Here is a 14,119-nt window from a genome sequence, read left to right as displayed (position 1 = left end):
TCACCTAGCAGTAAAATAGCTACCTGGGTGTTAGTGGACTGGGGTGAGTCGCATCCTGGGGACAGAATTGACCAAATTTGTCCAAAATGCTCTGCATACCAAGTGGCTTTCTATATAGTATGATGTCATTGATGTCAGCTATGGTCTGTATAAGTTGCATTATGTACTTGTAGAAATTATTATTATTATTATTATTATTATTATTATTATTATTATTATTATTATTATTATTATTATTATTATTATTATTATTATTATTATTGTTGTTTTTCCTCTTCCACAGGTTGATTGAGACAGACTCCAAGTCCCTCAACTCTCTCTCTACACAGTCTGTGGGATCAGCCACTGGTGCAGGACACTCTCGCAAGTCTTCTGACACTTCACAGGTGAGTGTCTGCTGCTGCCAAGTCTTCACACACTTCACAGGTGAGTGTCTGCTGCTGCAAAGTCTTCACACACTTCACAGGTGAGTGTCTGCTGCTGCAAAGTCTTCACACACTTCCCAGGTGAGTGTCTGCTGCTGCAAAGTCTTCACACACTTCACAGGTGAGTGTCTGCTGCTCCAAAATCTTCACACACTTCACAGGTGAGTGTCTGCTGCTGCAAAGTCTTCACACACTTCACAGGTAAGTGTCTTCTTAAAATATAACAGCAGGTCAATATAGAGGATAGCTACTTGGTCGAGTTTTGTAATTATTTATATTTTAAAATACATATTGACATACAAGTGGGTTTGGAATAGTTTTATTTGGACCTTTTCTAAAAAAAAAAAAAAAAAGCAGGTGTGAAAATGATTTTTTAGAGATATTAACCACTTTGTAATTTTAACAATTGGACGGATGTACAGGGTAAAATTTGTGACCAGGTGCATTTTGACTAGGCATTATAATAGGGTAACCTAAATAAAATAAAATAAAATAAAAAAATGAATATATATTGGTACCTATGGCCACCTATTTGGTCCTGTGGTATATACAAAACCTCTGACTATTAAGGTTTCCCAAACTGAGCAATGTCAAAGCTGTATCTGTGATATCACCCATCCGGTCATTAATAAGTTTATTTAGGCAAACATACACATAAGTACAATTATTATACGGTGTAAATTACCCAGGATAACTTAAAAAAAAAAAAAGGCAGTGACTTATTTCCAAAATTTATCTCAAACCTCTACTTTGTTTTAGTTTGGGTAATATTAGTCATCATATTGTAATAACTTTTTTACTAAAAAATACCACAGTACAAGTAAAAAATATCATTGGAAATACCCGAACACTTTTGTGTTTCTATACATCCTCAGAAGTAGTATAGAAAAAGTCACGAGAAACTTTACCTTTGATGAATTCCAAGAGTTTATCTGCTCCAAGCCTGGCCATGGGCCAGGCTTGTCTGGTCAACCAGGCTGTTGGTGCTGGTGGCCTGCTGACCCACATATAAGAATGCTCTGTGGTTCAATCCCTGGCTGGGTGGAAATGCTGGGCATGTTTCCTTACACCTTCTGTCCCTGTTCACTTAGCAGTAAGTAGGTACCTGGGTGTTAGTGGACTCATGTGGGTTGCATCCTGGGGGGACAAGATTGAGGACCACAATGAAAATAAGACAAGACAGTCCTCGATGATGCACTGACATTCCTGGGTTATCCTGAGTGGCTACCCCTCCGGGTTAAAAATCCCAACAAATCTATCTAATGTGGTACTTCAGCAAGTTGTTTGCAGAACTCTGTATCTGACAGTTTTGTAAGACTTTGAGTGTGATGCAGTATGGGTGTTCTCTCAACAGATCTCTGTGGCTTCGGGGGGTTCAAGTGGCTCCTCAGGCGGGGGCTCAACTGGGGGCTCACAACTACAGGATCCAGAAGAGGATCTATGGGGGCTATGGGGGCGTCTTGTCAACGACTGGGAGACGTGGAACAAAAAGAAGAGTCTGCAGATGAAGGTAAACTGTTTTCCTCTCCTGACATTTGTTTCTCAGCTGCTGTGTAATAATATAATAATAATAATAGTAATAATAATATTTTATTAGGACATGATACATAGTTGTACAAGGTATTATAATAGTTGGGTGCACTTTTCGAAAGCCCCTTACATGCAGAGCATTATGGGCAGGATTAATGTAATAATAAAGTAATATGTAATTAATAAAGTAATATATATTACCAAAAATTTTTGTGAATTATTGATCAGAAGTATAATTAAACTCTCAGTTGAATTAGTGTCTGTTATCTTGTAGCTACCATATTCCTCAAGGTATACTACAGTAATTGCTGTATCCCCCATGGGATACAGTAAATAAATGATGCTGATAAGGGGCCCTTGCTAGTAGATTGAACCTGATTGCCTCCCATTTCTCAGCTGTTGTAGAACTCTTACATCTTCTGTATAACCCCTACAGCTACTGCATTTCACTACAGTATACATAATGCACTAAGTAGATTATTCATGACCAATTGCTAAATCTGTGAGGGTCATACAGTGTCTGGAATGGGAGGAGGATAAGATTAATCATGTTTGATCTGAAAAAGAGGAGGGTAGCTCTGTTTCCTTAAATCAAGAACTGCACCAGCATCAAATCATTACCTTTGAAGGGAAAATAGAAATCAAGGGAAGCTGGAAATGCAACACGCTGGCTGATTAATGATTAAGAGACAGGGCCTAAGAGCCAGAGCTTACTCAACAAATACGTTGATATGAGGATAATGCAGTTTGCTATTTGCAGGAGTTGGTACGTAAAGGTATCCCTCACCATTTCCGAGGAATCACTTGGCAGCTGCTTTGCTCTGCGCACAACTCTCCTGAGAAAGCCAAGTATGCTGAATACCTTAGAACAACATCAGCTTGTGAGAAGGTACGATGTCAAAATTATACTCTCATTGATTGACATTTGTCTTTGTATTCGTCTTTCTGTCAGTTAAAGTACAGTATGGTATATGTTAGTGTATGGCAGGTCCTCAAATAATGTAGCTTTATTATAGCGTTGATGAGGAAAAAAAATCGAATGAATACAAATTATTGTACAATAAAAATTTGTGAAGTGTATGTGATAATCATACGATAATTGTTTCACTTAGTCAGTTTCCAAGAATCTATCAGTGATGCTAGTGAGGTCTTATTGTATTTCCTTGTTTCTTCAGACCAATAAAGTACATTTCCAACCTAACAAGAAATGTTAAATTTGGTGTTAAATTTATATTTGAAAGTCGGCAAACCCATTTCAACATTTTAAGTGATTTTTAATGAAGCAAGTTCAAATATACACTAATGTGGATAAAGCATTATAAAAAGCTGGAGAATTTATGCTTCATTATGAGAACTGAAAGACAGAAAATTTGCTGATAAAAACTATTCCAGTATCTTTAAGAGAAGTAAGTGAAGAGAGTGAACATTGTGTAGATGAAAGGGAAGAGATTTATTGAACATTGAGTGGTTTTTGTACAGTTTTCCGTAAGGCTCTTTGATATATGATAGTGTAAATGTGTTATCAGGTTTTTATATGCATTTGAAAGTAAAAAAAAAAAAGCAAAAAAAAAGCGAAGGGTATGTTTCACTTTACAGCAGTTTTTGCTTTACAACAGTAGCCTTGAATCTATCCTGCTGTATAAATGGGGCCCTCCTGTATATTAACAGAAAAACCTATTAGTAGGGGAATAAGCAGTAGTTAAGTTTGTTGATTTTTATGTGCTTAAGAAAATTAAGACACAGGATTTCGAACTTTGATTATTTTTCTTGAGCAGATCAAATTTCCTCCTTAGCAAACAGAAACAAACCTTATTTCTTTCTATGGTATTACAAAATGTAGTTCACATGTAATAGAATGTTGTTAAGCACAAGAGATATGCTGGGCATTACGCCAGATTACTTGTGCTGCTCGTACATGACGGTCAGATGATCCACCAAGCAAAAACTTTAAATTATACACTGCTTAACAGAACTTGCCTTTACAGGTTATTCGTAGGGACATTGCTCGCACTTATCCCGAGCATGATTTTTTCAAGGAAAAAGATGGATTGGGACAAGAGAGTCTGTTTAATGTCATGAAAGCATACTCGTTGCATGACCGAGAAGTTGGGTACTGCCAAGGTTCAGCCTTCATTGTTGGACTACTGCTGATGCAGGTAATGCCTTATTCTACTAGTATTACATATCTCACTCTGTACATTGTCACTACAGATAATTCCATTTGCACCATAAACTATAAAATTTAGGATTAATGTAATAAAATAAAAATTTCAGATGCCAGAGGAAGAAGCATTTGCTGTTTTAGTTAAGCTGATGCAGGACTACCGCATGCGTGAAATGTTCAAACCTTCCATGGCAGAGTTGGGACTCTGTATGTATCAGCTGGAGTGTCTTATTCAGGAACATTTACCAGACCTTCATGCACACTTCACCTCACAGAGCTTTCACACATCAATGTGAGTTATTGTAAAATGAAGCTGTACTCTAGGTATTTATTCTTTTATTCATCCATAAATTGTTATTATTATTACTATAGATGGCCAGTGCATTAATCAAACAGTTATGGTATTGTATATTTATGGGGAAATGCCAAGCCCAAGAGAGTCACACAGCACTTGGGGAATAGGACAGGGTGTGGGTGATTTAGTTTGATTTAAGGGTCGGGTGGCTTCAGTGTCTTAGATGAAGATCCATTTACTTGTCAATGCACCTCCTCTTTACCCTTGAATAGTATGCATCATTCAAGAGTGTATAAATTGATTTACATATATAATAAGTCTGTATGCCTTAATTACCCCAGTATCCTAGTTTATATATCCACAATTGTTAAAATAATCAAGGTGCTATTCTCAGGTGCTAAAGTAGAATAAGTTCACAATTTTGCCATTATATTCCAAAGCTCATTTATTTGATTACCACTTTATTCTTCACCACAACCTATATTAGTCCCTTTTTATTATAATTTTAAACTATAATTCTAACTTTAAAAAATTACCTTTATAGTACTACCTACTATCATATTCCCAAGCTCTATTATATGATCATCACTTTATTTGTATTAGTCCCTTAGCTCATTATTTTACATTTGTTAAATAATTCAGGTGCTCTTTTTTAGCTTAAGACTTTATACTTTGTTTTATACTTAATTCTAACTATAGATTCACTACAAATCTTATGATTACAAGCATTGATCCTGATACCAACCTCTTATTTAATGACTTAAATGAATCAAACAGTTACTGTAATTACTACACTGCAGAACAATCAAAGGCACTTCTCAGTGCCAACAACAACATAACTGTCTTTAACTACAATATCAGATCTTTAAGCAAGCATTATGATGACCTCATAGCATTACTAAATTCCTTACATGCCAATATGTCCATCATTACACTAACTGAAACCTGGCTAAAGCCTGATAGTACAGATGTCTATGCCATTCCTGGTTACACAGCCATACACAACTGTAGGCCAGACCAACAAGGGGGTGGCACAGCCATATACTACTCAGACCAACTAGAATGTATCACTAATACTTGCACAAGGGATGAACATGGGGAATATATAATAGCTAAATTCAAATCCAAATACCTACAAAAACCTCTCACATTGATAAACATCTACTGAGTTCCACAGTCAAACATTAGCCAATTTAGTCAAAATCTAGGAAGTATGATAACTGATGCACGCATGAACAAAGATCACTTACTACTCTCAGGTGACTTCAATATAAATCTCCTACAAGACCAGGACCCACACGTTACTGAATTCACAAACACAATGAGTAACTGTATGTTACTACCAACAGTAACAAAACCTACAAGAGTTACAGAGACTAGTGTTTCCCTACTTGACCACATCTGGACCAACACCATATCCCCTTTAAAATCAGGCATAATTACAGATAATACCACAGACCACTACCCTACTTTCCTCATAACAACTCTTGGTAAACTACCCCAAGACACTACTAAAGTCACCTTCAGACTTCACAATGAGGCAGCCATTAATAACTTCACAACAGCATTAGCAAACATTGATTGGCACACTGAGCTAGAAATCTATACAGATATTGATGAATGTATTAATAATTTTCTAAAAAAGACCCAATACCTCTATAACAAGCACTGCCCTAAAAAAACTAAACAGATGACAGCAAAGAGACTGAACAGTCCCTGGTTAACACCCAGCATTCTCAAATCCATAAATACAAAACACCAATATGAAAAACAGTACAGAATGGGTCACATAACCAGAGACCAAACAAAACGTTACTCGTCAATCCTAACCAGCCTGATAAGAAGGGCAAAAAAATTGCATTATGAGAACAGATTATCCAACTTACGAGGTGATATAAAAAAGACCTGGAAAACCCTATCAGAAATTCTGGGAACAAAAAAGATATCACGAAATAGCGAAATAAAATTAGCAAAATCAGATGAACCCCAACTCCCACCAACAGAAACAGCAAACAGACTCAATGATTTCTTCTCCACTATAGGACAAAACCTTGCCAATAAAATCCCAAGCTCAGATACCCCACCAAATGACTACCTCACCGGCAACTACCCGAACACACTGTTCCTAGCTCCGACTAACCCATACGAAGTCTCCCTTATTATCAATGCACTAAAAAACAAGGCAGGAGATTTAAGTACCTTACCACCCTTTATATACAAAAAAGTGTCACAAGTGCTATCTCCAATCATTGCAACACTCTTTAACAAATCCATCGAATCCTCCACCTTCCCTACAGTACTCAAAATAGCAAGGGTCACCCCGATCCACAAAGGAGGAGACCAAACAGAGTTGAATAACTATAGGCCAATATCCAACTTACACCCTCTCTCAAAAATCTTCGAAAAATTAATTCATAAACGAATCTACTCCTACCTTATCTCCCAAAACATACTCAACCCCTGCCAATTTGGATTCAGGCCTAATAAAAATACTAATGATGCTATTATACACATGCTAGAACATATATACACTGCAATAGAGAAAAAAGAAGTCCCACTGGGGATCTTCATTGACTTACGTAAAGCTTTTGATACAGTTGACCATGACTTGCTCCACGTAAAATTGTCACACTATGGTATAAGAGGGCACTCCCTCAACTACCTCAAGTCATACCTCAGCAACAGAAGCCAATATGTGTACGCAAATGGGGCAAACTCTTCTGCGCAACCAATTACAGTTGGTGTCCCACAGGGAAGTGTCCTTGGCCCTCTTCTCTTTCTCCTATACATAAATGACCTTCCAAATGCTTCGCAATTACTCAAACCCACACTATTTGCAGATGACACTACATACGTCTTCTCTCACCCGAGCCCAGTCACACTAGCCAATACTGTAAATACCGAATTACAGAAAATATCTACCTGGATGAGGACTAACAAACTTACACTAAACATTGACAAAACCTACTTCATTCAGTTTGGTAACAGAGCTTCAGATGTCCCTCTTAACATAATGATAAACGGATCACCTATCACAAAGCTAACAGAGGGAAAATTCTTAGGAATCCACCTTGATAATAGACTCAAATTTCATACACATATACAACAAATTTCTAAGAAAATTTCCAAGACTGTAGGCATACTATCGAAGATACGGTACTATGTTCCACAGTCAGCCCTCCTGGCCCTCTATCACTCTCTTATTTACCCCTATCTCACCTACGGAATTTGTGCATGGGGCTCAACAACAATTAACCATCTCAGACCACTAATTACCCAACAAAAGGCTGCAGTTAGAATGATAACAAATTCTCACTACAGGCAGCACACTCCACCAATATTCAATACACTAAACCTACTCACCATACAAAACATCCATACTTATTACTGCACCTATTACATACATAGAACACTTAACTCTGATATTAACCCTCCCCTCAAACATCTCCTTGCCAACCTCAACAGAACACATGACCATAACACAAGGCACAGATCACTCTTTGATGTTCCTCGTGTTCATCTCACACTATGCAAAAACTCAATGCACATAAAAGGCCCTAAAATCTGGAATTCATTACCTGTAAATATAAAAGAAACACTACCTGTTTATAAATTCAAGTCTCTACTCAAAGATCACTTACTCACCCAAAACCAAATAAATACTGAATAACTGAACCTTATAAATTGTATATCTTAAATGTTTCTCACAATTATATCACATAAATGTTAAACCTAAAACCGAATCTAACTTTATTATTTTTTAAATACACTACCTAACAGAATCCTTCATATGACTGAATGCAACCATATGACCTGTCTTTGTAATACTCACTTGTGCTTTATAGTAATCTGTTTACATTAATGTTTTATCACTGAATTCATCATTGCTTAGTTAATCTTAAGTTAATTTTAAGCCAGCCCGTAATGCTATGCATAGTATAAGTGGCTTTGGCATGCTGCTCTTATCTGTATTTTTTTGTACCTCTGTATGTGTGCTCAAATTTATAATAAATAAATAAATATCTGCTACCAGAGATACTGGTCTTTCTCTTCACAGTAAATTAATAGGACTTTTGCATTTGACTTTAAAATATTTAGCATACAGTAATATTTTGCTAATAGTGTGTGCCTAGTATGATTACTGTATCTCTGTATACATATACAGGTACATGTATGCTTCATTATGTTTAACATTGTATTTCAATACAGGTACGCTTCATCATGGTTCCTGACATTGTTTTCCACCACCCTGCCTCAACCTCTTGCATGCCGTGTAATGGACTGCTTCTTGGTGGATGGTATAGAAGTTATATTCCGGACAGCTCTATCCTGCCTCACACTCGGCAAAGAAGATCTCTTCTGTATGGACATGGAGGGAATGCTCAAGGTAAAGAAAATTATGTTATTATGATATGCCAAAGTAACTGATTTGTAAGGTGTATTCTTGGACCTCCTACTTTCGTGATAATTTTCTCATTATGGTGTTTGAGATATAGATGTTAATGCAGTAGGTTTAATATATATATACAGTGGACCCTCCCTTTTCGACGATCTCTGTTATTGCCGATTTCCGTTTTTGCTGACTTCTTTCGTCAAAATATTGGTTCCGTCATCGTCGATTTCCTCCGTTTCCATCGATGGTATGGAACCTGTCCAGTGCGAGCACGCACACAAAGCCGCCTCCCACACATTCTCAGTCAGTGTCACGTTTCTTGGTGAATGAACATATCCTGTGAGGTCATATGAAACATTTTGTAATAATCCATTTTTTTTGGCACTTGTTTATTGTGTGTGATTGCTAAATAAGCCACCATAGCCCAAAATAAAGCTCTAGTGCCAGTCCTATGGTAAAGGAAGTGAGGAACACCGTAGAAATGAAAAAAGAAATCGTTTAAAAATATGATAGTGGCATACACATTGCCAAACTCGGCAGGTTGTACAGAAAGGCGCCATCAATCATCAGCTCCATTGTGGCAAAGAGAAAAGAAATCATGGAAGCTGATGTTGCAAAAGGGGTGAATGTGATAACGAAACAGAGATCCCAAACAATTACAGAAGTGGAGAAATTGTTGTTGGTTCATATCAGAGAGAAAGAGTTAGCAGGAGATAGTGTTGTGCAGTCGATAATTTGCGAAAAAGCAAGGCAGTTGCATGTTGATCTCATAAAGAAACTGCCTGTAATAAGTGCTGATGTTGGTGAATTTAAGGCCAGCCAAGGCCAGTGTTGTAAGGCATGGTGAGGCTGCCAGTTCAGACAAACATGCGGCTGAAAAATTCATGCGGGAATTCAAAGGTTATGTAGAGGCTGAAAAATTCCAACCCCAACAAGTGTCCAGTTGTGACGAAACAGGCCTGTTTTGGAAGAAAATGCCAAAGAGGACCTATATCATACAGGAGGAAAAGGCACTCCCAGGACACAAGCCTATAAAAGATTGGCTAACTCTTGTGTGGTAATGCTAGTGGGAATTTCAAAGTGAAGCCTTTACTGGTGTATCACTCTGAAAATCCCAGAGTGTTCAAGAAAAACAGTGTTGTCAAGAGTAAATTGTGTGTGATGTGGAAGGCAAACAGTAGGGCATGGGTCACGAGGGAAATTTTCCTGGAATGGTTCAATGAAGTGTTTGGCCCAAGTGTGAAGAAATACCTCCTGGATAATAAATTGCCACTCCAGTGCCTCCTGTTAATGGACAATGCTCCTGCTCATCTTCCAGACTTGGAAGACTAATTGTCTAAGGAATTCAGTTTTGTAACATTGAAGTTCTTGCCTCCTAACACCACTCCTCTCATCCAGCCCATGGACCAACAGATCATTGCAAACTTCAAAAAACTGTACACCAAAGTAATGTTTTAAAGGTGCTTTGACATAACCTTGGACTCGGAATTGACTCTAAGAGAGTTCTGGAGGAATTACCTTCAATATCTTCCTCTGCATAAGCCTTATAGATAAGGCTTGGCAGGGAGTGACTTCAAGGACGATGAACTCTGCTTGGGGAAAATTGTGGCCAGATTGTGTCCAAAAGAAGGATTTTGAAGGGTTTGAGGCTGACCCTGTTGACCCTACACCTATTGCACAATCAATTGTGGCACTGGGGAATTCCATGGGGTTGGATGTGAGTGGCCAGGATGTGGAAGAGTTGGTGGAGGACCACAATAGAGCTAACCACTGATGAGCTGCAAGAGCTTCATCTGCAACAGCAACAGACCACAGCTCAGGAAATTTGCTTCAGAGGAGGAGGAAGAGAGATGGAAGAAGGTGCCTTCTTCAGAAATTAAGGAAATTTGTGCAATGTGAACTAGGGTGCATTCATTTGTGGAGGAACATCACCCTGAGAAAGCTCTGTTGCAGTCCATGCTGGCAACTTTTACAGTGACAGTGCTGTCCCATTTTAGGCAAATCTTACAGACACCAGAAACGCACCTCTCTGGACCAATTTTTTGTTTGACAGGGGTCCAGTGACTCTCAAGCTGGTCCTAGTAGCATTAAAAAACAAAGGAGGGAAGTGACCCCAGATAAGAACTTGCTACCTAGAGTCCTTATGGAGGGTTATTTCTCTTCCAAACAATAACCTCTCTTCCCTCTCCCCTCCTCCCTGTCTTCCATCCATCAACAACAGCCTTCAATAAAGGTAAGTGTCATGTTGAATTCATTCTTTTGTGCATGTAAATCTATCTTTAAGGTAAAAAAAATTTTTTTTGTTAATACTTCTGGGTGTCTGGAACTGATTAATTGGATTTACATTATTTCTTATGGGGAAAATGGTTTCAGTTTTCACCGATCTCTCCAGAATGGATTAAACATGAAAACCGAGGGTCCACTGTATATATATTTGGCTATTACTGCATAAGGTAAATTAGTACTGGATAGGTTTGATAATTGGTCATTTATATTTGTGTAAATCTGACAGTAAGTTATTGCCCAAAAATATAATCCTCCTGCTGAAAGGTTAATGTTGTATTCTTGACAGTGTCTTTCTTTAAATGTTCACATATTATGGATCTAGTTTCCATTCTCTTAACCTCTAACCTGCATTCTCCCATAACTTTCTTGCTCATTTCTCTTTTGTACTTCTGTTAATAATAAAGTGCCTTGGCATATTTGTTTATTCTTTGTTTATTTTGCAGTATTTTCAACGCGATTTGCCGGCCAAATTTGAAGCAGACCCTGAAGGTTATTTTTCACTGGCTTACTCTCTACGGTATAATGTTAAGAAAATGAAGAAAATGGAGAAAGAATATACAGCAATGAAAACTAAAGAGCAAGAGGAGTTGGTGGAGCTAAAAGTAAATATATTTGAATATTATTATCACAATGCAAATGCTCTTTGACTTACGATGGTTTGACTTGCAATATTTCGACTTTATGATGGTGCAAAAGCAATTACTTTGGAAATGAAACTTAAGATAATTGCCCATCATGAAGGTGGCAAGTCCCTAACTTGCATTCATTTATTTACTTTTCAATACTGGTACTTACATGCAGTAATTATTTGTTTATTTACTTATTCAGTGACAGAAGTTATTTATTGGCTTATTTATTTAGCATATCACATTTATATTCGATTTATGACGGGTTCATTGGAATGTAACCCTCATCGTATATTGAGGAGCACCTGTATTGTACAGTAATGATTGATTCAGTATCTGGGCTTTTCTTCGTTTTTGCAAGAATCATCTTTAAATCACCTTGTTTACTGAATTACAAGATTGTTGATATACATACATATACTGTACCTGTAAGTATTATACCATCATTGCCTATACATCACTACACTGTGATCATGTAGGCTTCATCAGTAGTCAATGAATGGAGTACAGGCAATCCACTGATTCTCCAGCACTCCTTGGTTCCATAGCCTTGTCAAGTTATCCATTTTACCTAACATCAGAGGTCACATAATTTAACAATACACCACTGATCCACTTTCGACTACCGCCCACATGATGGGTATGGGGTGCATAATAAAGATACGTAAATACTGTACTACATGACATAGTTGAGATGCCAAGTGCAGTATTTAGAATGTATTCTTTAAGACTCAATAGTGTCTAATATTTTGGATTCAGGTAGAATTGCAGTACAGTAGAACCCCCATATCCACTAATTCAGTATCCACGGTTTCAGTTATCCACAGTTTACTGTGGCCCCAAAAAAAACGTCAATTTTGCATAATAATGTCTCTCAGAGCACAGAAGTAGTGAAGCTGGCAGTTCTTCAAATCTTAAGAGAAGCTATAAAGTGCTTCCCATCAGTGAAAAAGTGATAGTTCTCCACTTATTGTGCATAATTTATCAATTAAACTTTATAATAGGTATGTGTAGGACTTGTATATAGAGCTTACTATTATCCATGGCAGGTCCTTGGAATGTAGCCCTTGCAGATACAGGGGTCCTACTGTATATTGGTTACTTATTAACCCTTTGACTGTCGCGGCCGTATATATACGTTTTACGAGGTGCCGTGTTTGACGTATATTTACTCATAAATTCTAGCGGCTTCAAATCAAGCAGGAGAAAGCTGGTAGGCCCACATGTGAGAGAATGGGTCTGTGTGGTCAGTGTGCACCATATAAAAAAAATCCTGGAGCACGCAGTGCATAATGAGAAAAAAAAAACTCCGACCGTTTTTTTTAATTAAAATGCCGACTTTGTGGTCTATTTTCGTATAGTATTTATGGTTGTATTCTCGTTTTCTTGGTCTCATTTGATAGAATGGAAAACATATTACAGAAATAGAGGTGATTTTGATTGATTTTACTATAAAAAGAACCTAGAAATGGAGCTCAAAGTAGGGGAAATGTTTGATTTTTGCCAATGTTCAAAAGTAAACAAATGATGCCATTGTCCAATAAATGTCCAACTAGCCATTCTAATATGCAGTCATGAATGGGTTGATGTTATTTATACAGTTATTACAGCATTGCAGTAGTCTGCATAATAGTAAGTCTAATATTTTTTGTTTGAATAAAAATTCAAAATAGAAAGCAAGAGTAATATCAGAAGGGCCTGGAGACGTGACTGATGAACAAAGAAAATGTTATTTTAGAGCCAGGAATGTTTGCATTGTTCATTCTGGACCTTATTTTGAAATTGTCATATTTTTTAGTTTTCGTGAAATTGGCCAAATTGCAAATTTCTGACCACATTATTAGGTAGTTGAAATCAGTAAATGGGCAGTTTCTTGTATTCAATCGATAGAAAAAATGAAGTTCTAAAGAAATAGCTATGAGTTTGGGCGACTGGAACAATGGAATTAGCCGAAAATAGGGCTCAAAGTGGGCGAAATCGCCGATTTGTAAACAGCGCCGAGGTCGCTAACTTCACGAGAGCATAATTCCGTCAGTTTTCCATCAAATTTCGTTATTTTGGTGTCATTACAATCGGGAAAAGATTCTCTATCATTTCATAAGAAAAAATAATTTTTTTTTTTTAAATTTTGCGACACCAGGAGACACCTCAGGATTGGGGGTTGCGTCAGTCAAAGGGTTAAAAGTTACAGGATCTCAAAAAATTATAAATTATTAAATCCTTTTCCCTTTCAGAGACTGAGAACTGAAAACAGATTACTACGTCAAAGAATAGATTGTCTGGAGGCAGAATCGTCAGCTCTTGCAGACAGACTTATACAGGGCCAGGTTTCTCGAGCAGAGGAGGCAGAACATAATTTTGCAATTAAGGTATTTGTGAGAAAGTTTGTAAGTGTGCGTA

General features: G+C 37.4%; 1 protein-coding gene across 2 annotated transcripts in view; it reads left to right on the top strand.

Annotated features, from left to right (window-relative positions):
• Positions 1–283: 283 nt before the first annotated feature.
• Evi5 (ecotropic viral integration site 5) overlaps positions 284–14,119 on the top strand; it is a gene marked incomplete at its 5' end in the record, with an annotated part of 29,713 nt that continues 15,877 nt past the window's right edge. For both annotated transcript variants that reach the window (XM_070092096.1, XM_070092097.1), the window contains 8 exon segments: positions 284–386; positions 1,780–1,935; positions 2,716–2,844; positions 3,941–4,111; positions 4,230–4,411; positions 8,624–8,801; positions 11,537–11,695; positions 13,954–14,088. In XM_070092096.1, coding sequence (XP_069948197.1) covers positions 284–386; positions 1,780–1,935; positions 2,716–2,844; positions 3,941–4,111; positions 4,230–4,411; positions 8,624–8,801; positions 11,537–11,695; positions 13,954–14,088 — 1,213 coding nt within the window.

This window comes from Cherax quadricarinatus, chromosome 38, assembly GCF_038502225.1.
Source record: "Cherax quadricarinatus isolate ZL_2023a chromosome 38, ASM3850222v1, whole genome shotgun sequence".
Classification (NCBI taxonomy): Eukaryota; Metazoa; Arthropoda; class Malacostraca; order Decapoda; family Parastacidae; genus Cherax; species Cherax quadricarinatus.
This window is presented reverse-complemented; position numbering and strand designations above follow the sequence as displayed.